Raw genomic sequence first — 17610 nt, 5'->3', positions numbered from 1 at the left:
ATTTTAAATGTTCACCTTCCTTCCCTTGCATTAAGACTCATGTAGTTTTAACCATATTTGTAATTCTTGTCATTAGGATCTTACCTAAAACACAAGCAGATGACACAAATTAAGCTTGTTACAGTAGATTTTCCAAACAAGAGTCACTGAGCACGTCTATCCCTAGATAGCTGCTGGACAGCCATGGTGGTGTCCCCATTAACACCAAAGCTAGTGCTGGTTGCTCCAGAGACTGCCCCATCACAGGCTTTGTTTCATTTTGACTCACCTGGTTTTGGGCTACAAGTTCTATGCCTAAGTGCCCTTGCAACACAGGTGCTTTTTATTCAGGCAGAAGCAGCCTAGGTAAAAGTGGTCAAATAGCATTGCACAACATCCAACTGCCCAGCAGCAAAAGCTAAGTACCTGTGCCACAGTTCTACCTTAGATATATTTCATCAGTTCTTTGTAGATGGTATCATACATTTTCTGTTTTGATTCTCTGTTATTCTGTGCCTAGCATGATACTGAATTGTTTATTTACATTACTCATCTCCTAAGGATGACTTCAGTTGTCAGTGACTAAAAGTATTTCCATTTAGTTCCTTGTAAATGCCTTCAAATTCTGTATCTAAACATTCCCAATGTCATTATATCATACCACAGGCACATTGTAAAGACCTTGGTTAACTGGATTTCAGTTACAACAGCATCACTCCATCATATTAAGCTCTGTTCTACTTAATATTTTTCAGGCTTCCACTACATCTCTTCTTCTCCAATGTAATAAGCTCACATTTTTGCCAGCACTGTAATTTTCCCATAGGAATAACTGCCATTGAATATTCACCTGATTTTTAAATGTTGGTCAACCCACTCAAAAAAAATCAGCTCCCAAGCTGTAGATAGGCTGCAAGACAGTAATTGTGGGTTGCTGAAGCCTAGCCCACATTGTACCATTTCTCTACTAAAACTGAATGCAAGCCCAATTTCTTGTCTCATGGAAGTACAGCCTTATACCTAGTAGTGCTCCTGGAAAACTAAGTCAGTAATGATTGATGCTAAAAAAGGCACAAATACACTTAACTGGCTTAAATTCACTTATATAAGCCCTGAAATATTCAGAAGAAAAAAAAGATCTGGAGAGAAAAACTTATTAAACTGCAAGGAGTTTGATGTAGGACAATCAAGTGCTTTTCAAGCCCATTTTAGTAATTTTCCTATGAGTGAAAGTCCTGAAGAAACACTACAGTTTGACTTTATAACTTAGTGGGAACATCAATATTAAAAGGAAGAGTTTATTAGAATATTCAAATACACTTACATATCAGCATTTCTCTAGTAAAGGATACAACACAGTACAGAGAGAAAATAACCAAAAGTTCTTTCAACATAATAAAAATTACAAACAAGTTTTATTTATATTATACAGAAAATATTTCCAGACTAAGCTTGACATAAGCCAGAGGACATCAAGTGCTGTTCCAGTGTGATAGCACCAGGAATTAGAAAATATATCTGAGTTAGCTGTGTGTAGTACCAAAAATGCTACCATAATAACTTTAAAATACACTAAAATACTACCAGATTCAGCACAGTAACAACTGTCTTTGTTTCAAAGTTATTTTCTTGTCTAATAGAACTGAATGGGACAACAGGAATGTGATTCAAAGTGACCTAAGACACTGCCTTTGTTACTCTGAAACACCAGTGTCATTACTCTGACAAAGCAAGCTATGGTAGTTAGGGAGAGTCATACCGAAACCAGGTAAAAATATAAAACCATGTCAGGAACACTACTCATGAAAAAAACTAAAGGAAGTTTGGATGACTATTATGGCTGCCAACAGTAAAAGGGAAGAGAACATCAATTTTAAAAGCCTGAAGTTTTCACTAAGAACTTCACACACCCCAGGAATGATGTCCAATGATTTCCTGAGCAACAAATGCAAGTAGTTTCAAATGCAAATAAGCACAAGGAGACCAATTATTGCTTGTTTTTTGTTTCTTGAATAGTCTATCAGCATGTCAGGTCTACTGAGTTTCTCTTTCCATCCAATCAGTTCTCATGGATGCACAGTTTGTTTTCAACAAGTTTAGCAAGGCAGAGGGACTTCTTGAAAGCTGGCAAAAAATAGTGTTGAGACTTTTCTTTTTTTTTTTTCTTTTTCTAAAGAGAAGGACCTTTCAGTAGAAGTAATTTAATTACTACTTTGTTATTGAAGTAATTTGAAGTATCTTTCCACCAAAGTTCCACTTATGGTACATCATAACAATGCTGCATAAAGACACAGCTTGAATACTGAGAGAAGAACATTACGGTGGGTTTTACAGGACTACACAAATAATCATTTACCATCATGTGAACTGCTCTCCCATCAAACAAATCATAGCATGCCTTAATAAACTAGTGCATCACATAATGTATTTTTCCTCTTTCAGATTAACACAAAGATACAAATAATTACACAGAAAATTCCAATACGCTTTCTTCCTTACCTCTTTATTGTAAAAGTCAGTGATTTTGAACCGATATTTGGAACATATAATTAATGTTAGAATTTAAGTTCTTTAAAACCTCTGCAAAAAATAACTTTGTCTTACCATGACTATGGGCACTTCCTGGACAGTGACATGGCTGAAGTAACTCTTTGGTTGGAGTAAAATAGCCTTCTTTTCCCTGGTGCTGGTTCATTTTTCCTGGAGTTATAGGCCGGTCATCACTGTTTGTTACCACTGCTGAAATACAAAATGGATGCTCATTCAAAGATGTTATGTGCTTGTGCATAGATTTCTACTAAGAACTTCACTGCTGTTTTTGAAACTGGTATTCAACTGTTCTGTTGCAAAACCTTTCATTCTAAAAACTGAGGTTTTCAAACCAGATATTTGCTTTGGAGAGGATGGCAGAAAGAAGCCAGTAAGACTGGTCTAAGACATGAGGCAAAAGATGAAAACAAAAATTAGCATGAGGTTGGAAAGGCTGATACTCAATAGAGATACAGCATTGAGCTGTTGCTTATCTTCTGAAATACTTCTTTTCTTTGCCACTTTGAGATAGCTTTTGGTTTAACTAGCCTCAACTCAGCCAACCCATGAAACAACTTGCCAGATCAAGCTGTACCAACATCCCAGAAAGCTAAGATCAATGTCTGTATACACATCACAAGAAACAAGTCTTAACAATACAAATCATGTACAAATTCTGTCAAGGCAAAGGCTTAAAGCAGAAGAGTTACTCTCCTTGAACCTCATCGGTCTGAAAGACTTGTCTGGTGTCTTCCTACCTATTTCTAGGATCACCTGGCCAGCCATCCTGTTTTATAGTTTCTGTACATTTTGTTAAGCTGCAGACAACAAAACTGTACCTTTTCTCATAATCAAAGAAAGACTCTGTAACACCTGTTGTGTGAAAGCAGATATACTGACAACGTGCTCAAAGAGGGAAACAAGCAATATTTACTAAAGAAAAGACTGGAACTTACAACACAGATGATTTTAAGAGTTCCCAAGCTTTCCTTAAAAGTTCAGCAGAAGATTTGAGTCAAACCAAACAAGTTCTATTCTCTGGATGGACTCTGCAAAGTACAAAGGCCTTCTTAGCTTTATCACTACTCTTATTACAGTAGTGGAAACATTTTGCAGCAAAACCTGGAATGAACACAAAGCAGTATGAAAAAATAAAAAGGTGCTTGAGTGTCCAGCAGGGTGAGGAAGATAGTGAAGGGTCCAGAGCACAAGTCTGATGAGGATGGCTGAGGGAGCTGGGGTTGTTTTGCCTGGAGAAAAGGGGATTCAGGGTAGACTTTACTGCTCTCTACCACTACCTGAAAGGTAGCTTCTCCCATGTAACAAGTGACAGGACGAGAGTGACAGCCTCAAGTTGTGGCATGAGAGGTTTAGATTGGATATTAGAAAAAATTTCTTCACCACAAGGCTTCTCAAGCATTGGAAGAGGCTGCCCAGGAAAGTGTCACCAGTCCTGGCTGTATTTAAAAGATGTGTAGATGTGGCACTTGGGGACATGGTTTAGTGGTGAACTTGGCAATGCTGGGTTAACAGTTGGACTTGATGATTCTCAAATGTGTGTTCCATCCTAAATGACTCTATGAAGAATGCAAGGATTGCAGTACACCCACCTGTATTATTTTTCTACATCAGATAAGCCATCTAAAGCTTAGTTATAGATTCTCTGCTCCAGAGAAACTATACTCTATGTGAACTGCTGCTGAGGAATAATATGTAAGGAAATGGACAAGGGAGGCAACCAGCTCATTTTACCAGTTCAGAACTCAAGTCCATCAGTGCCAGAAGTTGGTATTTCAAAGCAGTGTCTGATTTTGCTCTTCTTGTTGTACCAACTAGCTGTTTATTGTTCTGCAGCTACAAGTAAGGGAAAGGGGGGAGCAAGGCAATTGCTGAAGTCTTGGGAAGAGACCATACTGCAGAAGGTCTTGTATGTGAAAATAAAAGGGGGTAAGAAAGCAGCTGCTTCACAGGTTTGCACAAAATGGGTCGCTGCAAGGAGAGTGAGCTATACTTGCTTTAAAGATTTAATGTGTACAGTGCACTGAAGGAAGACCAGTTCTCACCCTTTTGACAAGCCACTGGCCACTTAGCTTCTGCAGGGATGGGATTTCTCAGCCTGCTGTGCTCTGCAGGTGCCCCCACCAGCCCCTATGCCACTGCAGCAGGTGACACCGTGGGCTCCACTGCAGGAACTGCACTAGCAACTCTCCCCTGAGTAACCTGTGCAGAAGGCTTGTTTGTGAGCAGGCACCATGTAGCACTTCTAACTCTTTTTTAAGCTTTGGGAATTCCAAAGGTTTCTTAAAGCTGTCACAATGCAGTTATATTTCTCAGGCAGAAGCTGCCAGTAACCTGCGGCGTAAGCAAGCTCTGCACACAAGTGCTGCTAAAGCATGAGCTACATTCAGCAGTGGGGACTCAGTCACACTAACAGGACTACAAGCTTCAAGCTCACTGTAAAATTCATATCCCTTCATTAGGAGTCATTAGGTCCTGCAACAACTCCTAGAACTGTCGGAAAGGCACTTTCCCCACCAGAGTTTATGCATCACCTAATATAGAATAGCATATGGCAAGCACTTCATATGCCTGGGTATTCAAGGTGAACTTCTTAAACCAGGTGGGTTTTTGAGAAAGTCCATCTAAAACGCTGAAGAATGATTGGCAGGAGAGTTTTTTAATCTCCTTTTTATATAAAGCAGTGTAAAAGTACTAAACAAATGGAAATAAATCAGTTAAGAACGTAACTATTCACACCATAGCAGCCACTAGGAGGAAGGTGTCCCCCCTCCTGCAAAATGCCTCATCCTAACACTCAGACCTTTGCTCTGAGGTGAGGGAGAAGACAAGGCATTATTTTAGAGAAGTAACAGCAAATAGTAAATATCAAAGCCTCCTTGTGACTCTTTTAGAGGTCACATTTCAATACCAACAGAACTGTTGAGAGTTGAAAAAGACATACTTTGTTCATGTTCATCATACTGGTCATCAAATTACTAATACAAAAGTTTGTCAGTACAATCATACCTTAGAAGAAATATAAATTTACAGCCAATTTATTTCAGGTAAAGCTATGAAAAAAAAATCTGGGGAGTCAGATTCCCACTTCTGTTTCTATAATGAGCCTGTGAAAGTGTCTGCACCACTGAAAATAGCACAAGGACATCATATACAGGAATATGTTTACTACAATTCAATTCAACATTGTTTTTTAATGTCTATAATAAGCTACGTCAGCTAAGACCACAACTTCTGCACAGATTTCTCACAGAAAAAAGAAACAATTTGTGCCTGCACCTTTCTTTTTCCTACATACACAAACTCGTAATCCCAGGCAAAATTACTCTACTAATCATACTATCATACTAATGCTCACAAACCAATGGCACCAGTAAGTCTTTGGCTGCATGTAAGCACATATATACATCTGAAGTTTTCCCTAGCACCTCACCAGGTCCAATCCTGAAGAATTATAGTATATATACACCTGTTCAATTCTGAATATGTAAAATTATTGAAATTAAGGGAACTACACATAGCACTAGAAATCAACACACTCAAAAATAAAACCTTTTTCTGAACCATTACTTCCATATCTTTACTATCTGTACTACAATAGCATTTGAAAGTTTCACTTCAAACTCATAAAAATAGCTTTTTCCCTTCCAGATAAATAATATAAAAGATTTTTTTTCCTGGCCATGACTAGGAGAGGTGAAGAATAAACTTTTCCCACTAAAAAATAAAGGTTACGGTAGGAAAATTTTTGTATGAGTGGTATGCCAGGCAAAATACTTTTCCAACAGCAAATTTTAATCACACTTCAACTTCTCAATTCTGATAAAGAAGAAAACTTAGTATTTATCCCCGCAACTATATGCAAAGATATCTATTAACTACTACAAATATATGTGTAAACATAATGTAGGAGAGAGGAGTCACTTACTTGATAGTTCAGGAGAGTCTCTGTTCTCACCATGATGCTGTGTACACATACAATTGAGGAATGAAGAACAGCAAACATAAAAATCCAGGCCAGGAAGAAGCAAGTGCGCAAAAAGCAGCAGCAGCAGCGGGAAAGAAGGACAATGAAAACAGTGTTAGTTCATAACTAAAATACAACATGCACCTCAGTGCCAAAGGCAAGACCTCCAGGGACTCCACAGTTCAGAAAAGTTGAAGCAACAAATCGGACAAATATGCCTATAGGAAAGCCATTATTAGAAGCCATCATTAGTAAACAGCAGCTGCCTCAACCACTTCTTGTGAGTGGAATCTCTCCAGCAGCAATTTAGTGCTCCTATGACTTGATACACAGCATTTTTAAAGACATTTTAAGCTGGAGTGGTTTCAAAAAGACTGAAGCTCTGAAGAAAGCTGAAATAACACAAAATGTTTCCAAAACCACTCCACTTTCAGAAAAGTGTTTTGGAAGGAAAAAAACTTTTAAAGCCATAAGTAATGTGCAAGCACCTACTAATGCTAGATCCAAGCCTAACTGCTTTTTAATACAAACACAAACTTAGAAGCCACAGATTCAGCTCATCTACAAACACAGGTAACATTTGAAATTGCTTAGGATGCAAGACAAACATTGCAGTTTTAAATTTAAGAGGATATTTTATATCTGAGTATTTCCATAGAACCAAGTTGCTTAGAATTTCTCTCCCACTGAATGCATCAAATACAGGCACTAAAGGAGGGTAACTACACAGTAATATCCTGTAAGCCTTTCTGATATTTGATCTGGAATATTTTTAAAATCCTTGCTAACAAAGACCACAATCAAGGCTAAGATCCCACTGTGCTCAGCCATGTACAGATAAAAGGCAAATTCCACTTATGTCTTTACGGATTTACTGCATTTGAAATCTGTGAATAACAGAAAAGGAGAACACAAGAATACTGATCAGCATGAACATTTTCTCCTTAAAAATAAAATAAATCCAAACATGACATATCTTCTATATCCCAAATAAAAAATTGTACTCCATAAAGTATTGAAATTTAAAGAGGATCCAATCTTGTCTCTCTTATCAGGACTTAACAGCAGGAAATTTAAAAAAGAAAAATCATAATCAAAATCTTTGCAAGCAGGAATCTTGTCTTGCACTCCTGACCTCAAAACACTGATTATTTTTTTTTTATCCCTCACATCTGCCTAAGGGTGTTAAATTGTAAATTGACACTGTAATGTGCAAATGCAAATGAATATACAGCAATTGCAGTACACATCATTGGAAAGATGAGGGAACCCCTCTTTCACAATTCTGCACTTTCTGGAACAGGACTTGACTTATCTGGAAAAACTGAAATAAAATATAAGCACGCTTGGCAAATAACCTTCTGTTTCTGCCAGAGACTAAATTCAGGTCAAAGAGTGAAACCCATGAACTTACCAGACAGATGTGAGTAGTAGAACATGCAATGTATTCAAGAATTCAGTGGCTTTCATGGCAAAGTGTTTATTCTTAATGTACAGATAACATACCGCAGACTAGGAAACAGTTTATGTTCAGCCTGGAACTCTCCTACCCTATGCTGATTTTAGATTCAAGAGAAGAGTGGCTGACAAGAGAACAAGAAGCCTGCAGAAACTATACAGACATCCAGCAACTGACTGAAGGACTGGGAGCACAGCTGTTCAGCACTGGGCTGCTGCACAGCAAGAGAATGGAGCTGGAAAAGTACACTGTGAACAGACAGGATCAGCAGTACCTGAGCTCAGCCAGATGCTCACTGGCAGTGCATTACTTACGTGTGCAGGAAACAAGAGGGAAAGGCAGCACAGCAGGTCCTGTCTCACTGCCTGCCCTGCAAGCAGCCCTGGCCAAGATACAACGTGACACCAGAGAGCAGGGCAGCCTGTCACCCGAGATGGCAATGCAGGGGCTTTTCATGTAAATATTTTAGCATTGCATGGTTAATCCTATGAACTGGTACAAACAGCTCCTATGCCAGAGGCTGAAACACAAGCCTGTCTAATTCTGTCCTCTATCTTCTCCAATTGACATTCTGTTTACACACCAAACTGCCTCTGTTGCTGCTCAACCCTCTCTCTTCATCAGAGGAATTTGGGTCTGTGTATTTACCTAAAACCTGCAGACTATATATTTCTAAACACTGGTGCGAGATGTTAAGGCACTGAAATAAGACTGTTTTGGCCAAAAAGACCTTTTCATTTTCCAATGGCCCATTGCACCTCTATCACCTGCAATTCATATCACTGCAGACTGAGGTTCCAAACAACTGAGGGAACAAAACATTACCATTTTACTAGTTCAGGGTTTTCTCTGAAAAGAATGCTCTCTGGACATTCCTGTCCATCACCACCCACAACTCTTATTCTAAATCTAGAAAATTAAGAGAAACATATGTATATTCCCAGAGGCACGGCCTAGCCTTCTTTTCCCATTATATAATTGATGACTTTGATTACAGATTACAGAACAAGTCCTCTGACAGGTTCTCAACACTACGTGATCAATTTCATTTCTACAGAGGCACAATTACTTTAAAATTTTGCTACCAAAATACATGAAGCCTAGTCCTCCTCCCAGTAAAGTTTTTGACTAAGACCTAGAAGTAAAACCAGCAATATAAATCCAGCAATATAAAGTATCACAAGACAGCAGCTGTAATTGTTTTTATACAAAGGCAGCTTACGTGCTTCAAAAGAGCACTATTTTTAGATGTTCATTTCTCAGAAATAAAGCTTATAACAACTGCTGCTAAACTTTAGGTTATATCTGCCAAGTTCTTCTAAAAAACAAAAACCTTTTCCTGTTGAATATAAGGGTAAAAGCAAAAGCATGTGTCACGCTAGCAGGTGTGAATGTTTTATCACACAAGTTATTTTAAAACAGTATTTTTACAATCAAAACATACCATTAAATTCTAAAGCCAAGTTTGAGTTTTCACCTTGCTGAAGACAGACTTTCCCTGAAGGCAGTCTCTGATACATGTAAACCATTGAAATTAATCCAGTCAGATTAAATTCAGGACCACTGACCCAACCTACAAATCTGATCAATAAAAATGATTCAATGCTTCACGGAAAGAAAGTACTTTTATGTCTATTGATGTATTAAGTAACAAGGACTGACACTGACTGTACAAGTTCTATCACAGGCAAATTATTTATTAAATGTATGTCTCAGCAAAAATTAGAAGTGGCTAAACATTTCTAAGAAAATATTTCAAAAAACAACAGTTTATACCATACATTTCCATGTAATGTTCTAAGTTCTGGGGAAGTGAGACTTGATTAAATTATTATTTTATAGAAAAATAGACAAAAACTGTTCTCAGACAAGAACTCAGAGCATCTATTATTTTGCACTGTTTTAATGGTGTCAGACTACAAAAATAGCTGAGCTGTCACAGCCTTTGTCTTCAAATTTATATTCAGTACGTATCAACCTAATTGTGAGACAGGAAGAGCGTTTAATATGAGACTTTTCTCTGTATACTGATTCTGGAAAGGAAAAAGCACAGCATTAAGGCCTGTGATCTCCTTGTCTTTTGTTCTTCAATAAGTCAGCCAAAAAATGAAATTAGAAAGCTGACACTTCTAAACAAGTTTTTTTCAGATACCTCCTAGAAACATCCCAAAGAATTTAAAAGTAGAGAAAAATTTTGCTCAGTATTCCTTATGCACATTACAACATATGTATTTCATTCATTTTATCATGACAATGGAACTTCAAAAAAAATTTAGATTGCACCTAAAAGTCGGGAATACTGAAAAATTTTAAACATGATTTCAAAAAAATTACATTTCTGGGAAGGATTTGCATTGACTAAAGGTCTTCAAAGTGTTTATTCTTAATGTACAGGTCTTCAAAACTACTGGGCCAATCTCTCTTAAAATACAGATGGTATTTTTAATATTTAATTTTCACTTCTTTTACTATGACATACACTAGGCTGTGTATTAGACTACCAAATAAGCTTTCAAAAATGTTTTTAACACGTGTAGTGCAACACACAAAACTTGACATTGTAACTGCAGTTTAGACAATTGCCCCACTGACTGGTATTTTGATAAGAAATGCTTAGACTAGCCTATTACATTACATCATCAGTTTAAAAAAAAACTATTCTGAGATGACACTTCAGAAGCACATAGGATGAAAGGCAATCTATCCTTACACTTAGCATTCTTCTAAAGCAGTCCTGGTAAAACAGAGACTCATTTTGATGAACTTTCTTAAGATCATGCTATTCTGAAGGAATGTCACAAAAAGAAAAGTAGCACATCTTACATTACTTTGAAGTGTTTTGTAAACTGGTACTTTTTAATATATTTTGAGGAACACAGAGGACAGCAACTGAACTGACAGCATTTTTTTAAAAAAATGAAAATACCCTACTGCACAGTTGGCAGTTGATACTCGTAAGTATGCTGCATCTGGGATATAAATGCATAGGCCATGCAGCAAACCAATGAATGTGTTCATTACAGAAAAAAAACAAGAATTTTCCTAACACACTCCAAAACAGTTTGTCTCCAAACTCACCACTTAAGATAAAAACAGTAATAAAACACTTGATCAAAGTAATAGCTCCATGTAGTAGTTCAGTATCACACATAAAGTTTGCCAGTAATGAGGTGTTAAATTTGACCTTCACCTCAGTTACAGAAAAACATATCCTATTTTGCCTTTGGGAAGCAATGCTTTGGAAACTATAAAACATTTCCTGCTTCAGCTATTAAAGTACTTCTACATGACACAGCTTGTGGAAAAACTAAACTCTTGTACAATTTCAACATTTATGATGATGATGATGAAGCACAACAGTACACACTAGCCTTTCCTGTTTTTAAATTGTGCTTAGAAGGAGCTTCATGGCCCCAGGAATTTTATAATCAGTACACATTATCAACTCTTACACCTCAAGATTACTCTGATAACATAATTATCACTCCTTCTGTCTTTTCTGCTCCTCATTCCACCAAGAACATTATTTTTTCTATTGTCCATAATCACTAACAAGCAAAGCGTCAGTTAGACTGAGAGGAATACCTTTTTCCTCTGGGACTCTGAGACAAAATCCAAAAATCAAATCAAAAATCTAAAAGTTTTTTGACATTCAGCCCTCCTGCCATGAGAATCTAGTAAATGATACATGATACTACATAATATTCCAAATGTATTCACCAGAAAAGTATCAATTCAAAGCAAAAGCGAACAGATTCAAGTCATTTAACCCTCTCCCTGCAAAAGCATCTTCACAGTCATGTCACTGCACAAAGGCACACTTAAGTTACTCACTGAATTTCTATCCAGCTCCCCATCAACCGGCACGTTCTCCATGGTGAGAGGGCCTGTTCTCTGTCTCTATCAGTTAAAGTTCTTCCATCCTGCTACTTGAGATCCTAGAGAAGAAAAGAAAAATGTAATAATTTAATTCCAAGGGCTGAAATCCACTAGACAGTCATACTTTCTCTCCCCTCCGTTTTATGAGGCTAAATAGTCTCACATGGTAACAACCTCTGTGTTTTACAGTACCTTGCAAAACATGAACATTTACCCAGAGAAATCAGCTAAAGGAATGGAGAGAATAGTTTCAGATAAAATGGCCAAAACAAAAACTACTCACAGAGAGAAGCACTTCTACAAATAAGGAAGAGTTATGCAAAAAAAAAGAGAAACCCACAGGTTTTGCCCTGTATTTCCCGTTGTTCCAGAGTTCCCAGCAGCACACTGCTCCCTCCCCTACAGGCATGTGCACACCAACTGTTTGGGTACAAAACAAAGCTATTCTGGAGCAGCCAGAGCTGAGGGCTTCCCAGCATAACTCCAGAAACAGCCATGTATTGCTTTGCAGAACCAAAACACAAAAATTAAATAAGTGCAAGGCAGCACCTTCTGTGGCACAGCGGGCACTCCTCTGGGGGTCATCACACACAGCGAGAAAGCAATGCCTCATTCCCTAGGCATTTCCTATTTACTTTTTTTTGCAAGAGAATGAAATCTACGATGAATCCTAGCATCCACAGCATATTTAAAGGCATTAGCGAGACAAGCACACACCCTGGGATCAAGCAAAACTCAGTGGAAAAGAAGGGTTTTAACTGATTTGTTAAGCAAGTCTCAGGAGAGGTGCAGATCAAACTGGGATGCCTAGTGAGATGTTCAGCCAGCGCCCATAGCTCTGTCTCTGTCCCAGACCTCCATCCAAGAGCAGAGCAGGGGATAAGGGGCTGTGCTTACCTGTTTGGAGCAGTGCAGTTGGTATCACACAGGGACAAACCCTGCGCTCCCACCCTCCACAGAGCCGCGCTCACTCTGCCCTTCCTGCCAGCCACAGCAGTGCTTCAGCACAGAATCAGCCCAAGGACAATTTTCTTCTCTGCTTTTGTCTTGGGTGGGGTGAGGGGGCAGGAAGCAGCTAAATTACAAACTCAATTGCTAAACCAACACTTGTGCAAAAGCAGGGGTAGCACAGAGGTGGTGATTTTTTTTTACACTATAATGTTTGCATATTGTGTTTAAACTCCACATCAAGGTAATGGCAAATTTTAGTAAAATCAGATTAAATAAAGACAGAAGGGTGAGGTGGGAAGACACATCACAGTCCCTGCAGGGAACCTGAGGAACATCCTGAATGCAGGAGGATGAGAGAAAGGCAAACAGATAACCAGAATACACAAGATCTTCTGGTTCAAGGTCTGTCCCAGGAAATAGACACTCATGAAAATAAATGGCACTAAAAAGAATAACCATTTATTCTACTGCTCTCCATGTTTTATTATAATTGGGATTTGGCTTTGTATTATGTAAAGCAAGTTAGAATTTTCCCTCATGAAAAAAACATACAGTATTAATACACTCTAGGTAATTACTATAACATATGCCAGTAAACCACAAAAGGAACCATTAAAAATAGTTTAACAAAACAATTGTGTGCTAACAAAACTGCAAAGTTAAAAGTTTTCTATGGCTTAGTCCAATGAACTAAGTCCAATGACTTAGCCCAATGAGGAGGACCTTGCTCAAGCACCTGAGTGATTAACTGAGGTGGCACATAATTGGGAAGCATGGCTAGATGCTCTCATGTAAATTAGAAACAGTAGACATCTGAAAGGAGATGACTACAAGTTATTAATTTGCATTAATAAAAGGAAAGATGCCATTACCACAGAAAGAGGAATTCACCCTGAAGCTCTGTTTCCCAGACCAGCAGGCACTGCAACCCTTACCTTCCACAGCCAATATGAGATGCAGACCTGGGTGATGATTTTTGATATCTGTTGCTTCTCATCTCTCCCCCACACACCCATTTTAGGTGCTCTTATTAGCGGGAAATTCAGCAACACCAGACTGCATGCATATTCAATTTGCAGAAACACCAAACTCTTATAAATAGGATGAAAATTGAGTGGCATTACAAACAGATGCAAGCACTGCTATTTAAAGCAGGTTTTCAGCTTTTTTTAGTTACACAAACTTGTAACCATACTCAAGTTATCGGAACGAACAGATCTTTGCTGACAGGAACATTCAGCCTAAAACACTTTTAACCCATTTTTATATTTAACATTTTTTAACTCTTCATTTTTATTGTCAATGCTCCTGGTGTATTCTGCTCCTCCATCTGCTCACATGATGACAGCCTTCCTTATTTAAGTCTCAAGAGCAGCACCATCAGACAGAGAGATACCCAATGGTCTAATTCTCAGCATTCATGATCAGTTGTGGTCCCAAAGACTCAATCCAGCATGCTCTTAAAGGCTGCAGAGAAGTCTTCTGGGAAAAGGAAGGAAAAAATTCTACCTGCTCCTGTTTAAACAGTAAAGCAGGTGCAGAAATGGTTAAGGACTACCTTCCCCCAAACTGTTTAGCTTATGAGTAGACAGCCAGCTTGCCTTATTTTTCTTGGCAAAATGAAGGCTGAAAGTGAACAATATTGCTTCTGTTATATGCCAAAATAAATACAAAGGAAGGAAAAGGGCTCTCTCAGCAAAAGGATACTGCCAAAGAGTCAAACAAGTATGAAATTGGAGAACAGATTTATTTTGAAAATTACAGAATGCTTCTAACCATCTGAGCCCCAAGGCTTTGAAACAATTTTCCAACCAATGTAGGGAAGGGGAAGTTTCTTATTTGTAAATGCAGCCAGGTTATTATGAAGGGTGATTCCACAAGCAAGCTCTTTTCTACTTTAGCTAATCTAACCATTAGATTTGAAGATACAACCCCAAATGTACCATTTTATTGATCTAGGGGTTTTTCTAGCTTTTGGGGAATGTTCATGACATGCTTTTGCTGCTCTCTGTTACATTCACAAGTGTTTGCAGTTTGGTCAGCTTGAGGTTTTAATTAACAAATGCTCCTTCACACTATTAATTCTTAAAAGCCTAAGTGTTCAGACGGGTACACGCCAAATGAAATTATTTCAAAATGACTCTGTAATGACAGCCAGCTAGTCAGCTATTTTTCCTTTATAGACACTGGATACAATCAGGCACACACAAAGGTATTACTTTAGAGCACTGTACCAATCAGACAAATCCTGCCACAAAATAAGCTCTTTCTCTCCGACTGTGAAGAAGGTTGAACAAATCAGAAATGTATCTTCAAAGCAGAAGGGAAATGTTTTCCTCTTATCACACAATCCATAACCTGTCCTGTGAACACTTGGAGTGCATCTTGTTTTTGCTGATGACACCAAAGTGTGTGGTGCAGCTGACAAGCTGAGGGAAGGGGTGCCATCCAGAGGACCTTGGCACACTCCAGAGTTGGGTCTGTGTGAACCTCAGGACATCAGTTCAACAAGGCCAGGTGCAAGGTCCTGCACCTGGGCTGGGGCCACCCCAGGACAAATACTTGCAAGCACAAATACCCAAGGCTGGGGGGAGAATGGGTTGAGAATTTTCGTTTCCTGAGGAAAAGGAATTGGGGATACTGGTGGATGAAAACTAGACATGACCCAGCAACATCTGCCTGCAGCCCAGAAAGACAACGTATCCTGGGCTGCATCAAAAGAAGCGTGATCAGCAGGTCAGTCCACCGGGTCATTCACAGATCTACTTCACTTTCACAATGTTTATATTTGATAGTAGAAAGAAATTCTTTACTGTGAGGGTGGTGAGGCACTGCAACAGGCTGCCCAGAGCAGCTGTGGATGTCCATCCCTGAAAGACAGGACATTTCCTGATTTTTTTGAGAGCCTTGGTTTGAAGGCCAAGGAAGTGTTCAAGGCCAGGTTGGGTGGGGCTTTGAGCAACCTGGTCTAGTGGAAGATATCCCTGCCCATGGCAGGGAGATTGGAGTTACAACATTTTTAAGGGCTGTTCTAACCCAAACCATTGTGGGGTTCCATGGTTTTAACAGATTGCTTCAGCCATTGGTAGTTTTTTAACTATTTGGTTTTCAGTTCACTGGACCTTCAGAATAGGAAAATCCTCCTTAGATCTTCCACAGAAGGAAAAAAAAACACATCAATGAAAGCTACTACTCTGCATGAACAGGATCTTTCCTGACTATCTACACACATACATGCTAAAAAGTCCTACGGGAAGAGGTAAGAAGACAACTCCCATCATTAAAAAAAAAATTTCAAAAGCCATAAAATGGATGTCTCAGTATTGTGCTGTTACCCAATATTCTCTTAGATATAGGTACACAACCACAGATCAAAAGCTGCACAACTTAGGTGCCATGGCCATGAGAGAAACGGTGGTAGCAAGTTTTTGTTCAGTCCTATAGAGATCAGAGAAGTGGATATGACAGTGTTCTGCATTGATTTATTACCTATTCTCTGTTAACCAGATTACATAAACTTTTATTGCAGGGTATGTTTAACTAGATAAAGGGGTTATTAGGCAATGCAAGGCCCCTTTTCTGCCAGCATAACAAGAGCTCATCACCAAACATGATATTTGTTCTAGACAGAAGAGAGTTTAACCCTGACACCATGGCACTAATACAATTGGTGGTATATTTATAATATTAAATTATAATCCAATTCACAAAAGGACTCTTCCTCCCCTTCTCCCACACAAGACTAGCTTCAGTTCAAACACTTCACTAAATCGGGAGAGTTTCATCAAGAGTCCCCAATGTTCCCATACAAATTCCTGAATTTCAGTCAAGGTGCAGCCACAAAGTGCAAGTGGTGGAGATGACCCCTTTTTAGTCAATGGCCAAGTTACTTGAACACCTGCACAGTGTATTATACAGGCAGGTTTTAGGTGACTTCCTAAGGAGCACCACCTAGGGTCCTTAGAGCGGGCAGGTGCACTGCAGCGTGGATTTGTGACCTGTTACAGTATCAGAGCCCTCCTGCACTCCAGCACCAAACCCTGCCCCTGGCTGCCTGTGAAATGGCTGCTGCCTCCTGACCCAGCCTTTCCAGAGGGGAAGTGCCCTCCTGGGCTCAGACCTCCAAACTGACTGAGCTCTGCTGGATGCCTGCTTTCTTTCCCTAAAGCCAAAAGAAGTAGAAGCATTTAAATTGCTCAAGATGAGAATATAGTGTATTTTTTTAAGATGGCACAAGCATAACAATACATTTACTTTAAAGATCAATGTGGCAGCAAGTAAAGGCAAGGCATACTAGGAGAAAAGAAAACAAGTTGTTTACATTGATGTCAAGAAGGATAAAAATTCACCTAGGTCTTTGCTGGAAAGCAGAATCACAACAGCAACCAAGAAATGCTATTCCACAGGGAATCAGAGAATAGTCCAGGTAGGAAAAGATCTCTGAAGGTCATCTTGCCCAAGTTCCCCTTTGCAGACGGATGTCTAGACAGCTTTTGAATATCTCCAAGGATGAGGACTACACAAACACCCTGGTCAACCTGTGCCAGTGCCTGGTCGCCTTTCCAAGTCAAAAAGTGTTCCTGATGCTGGGATGGAACTCCCTGTGTTTTTGTTTGTGCCCACTGCCTCTTGTATCATCACTGAGCACCACTGGAAAGAACCTGTATCTGCCACTTTTATACCCTCCCTTCAGGTATTTATACACATTGATGAGTTCACCCTGAGCCTTCTCTTCTCCAGGCTGAACAGACCCAGCTCTTCCAGCCTCTCCTCATACAAGAGATGATCCAGGCCTTTGATCATCTTCACAGCCCTTCACTGGATCTCT

General features: G+C 39.1%; 1 protein-coding gene across 10 annotated transcripts in view; it reads right to left on the bottom strand.

Moving 5' to 3' along the window:
* The window catches only part of OSBPL8 (oxysterol binding protein like 8), an 83670-nt gene that overhangs the window by 43016 nt on the left and 23044 nt on the right, over positions 1–17610 (bottom strand). The window contains exons 1-4 of one of the 10 annotated variants that reach the window (XM_063155004.1): positions 12729–12814; positions 11787–11890; positions 6455–6491; positions 2584–2718 (exon numbers count right to left, since the gene is read on the bottom strand). In XM_063155004.1, coding sequence (XP_063011074.1) covers positions 2584–2718; positions 6455–6491; positions 11787–11828 — 214 coding nt within the window. In that variant the 5' untranslated portion in view covers positions 11829–11890; positions 12729–12814. Of the gene's footprint in view, positions 1–2583; positions 2719–3464; positions 3631–6454; positions 6492–11786; positions 11891–12728; positions 12815–17610 lie in introns of those variants that run through there. The other 9 variants (XM_063155008.1, XM_063155013.1, XM_063155010.1 and 6 more) reach the window with 9 other exon arrangements.

This window comes from Melospiza melodia, chromosome 4 (genome assembly GCF_035770615.1).
Source record: "Melospiza melodia melodia isolate bMelMel2 chromosome 4, bMelMel2.pri, whole genome shotgun sequence".
Classification (NCBI taxonomy): domain Eukaryota; kingdom Metazoa; phylum Chordata; class Aves; order Passeriformes; family Passerellidae; genus Melospiza; species Melospiza melodia.
Note: the sequence above shows the minus strand (reverse complement) of the source record. Positions and strands in the feature narration are given on the sequence as shown.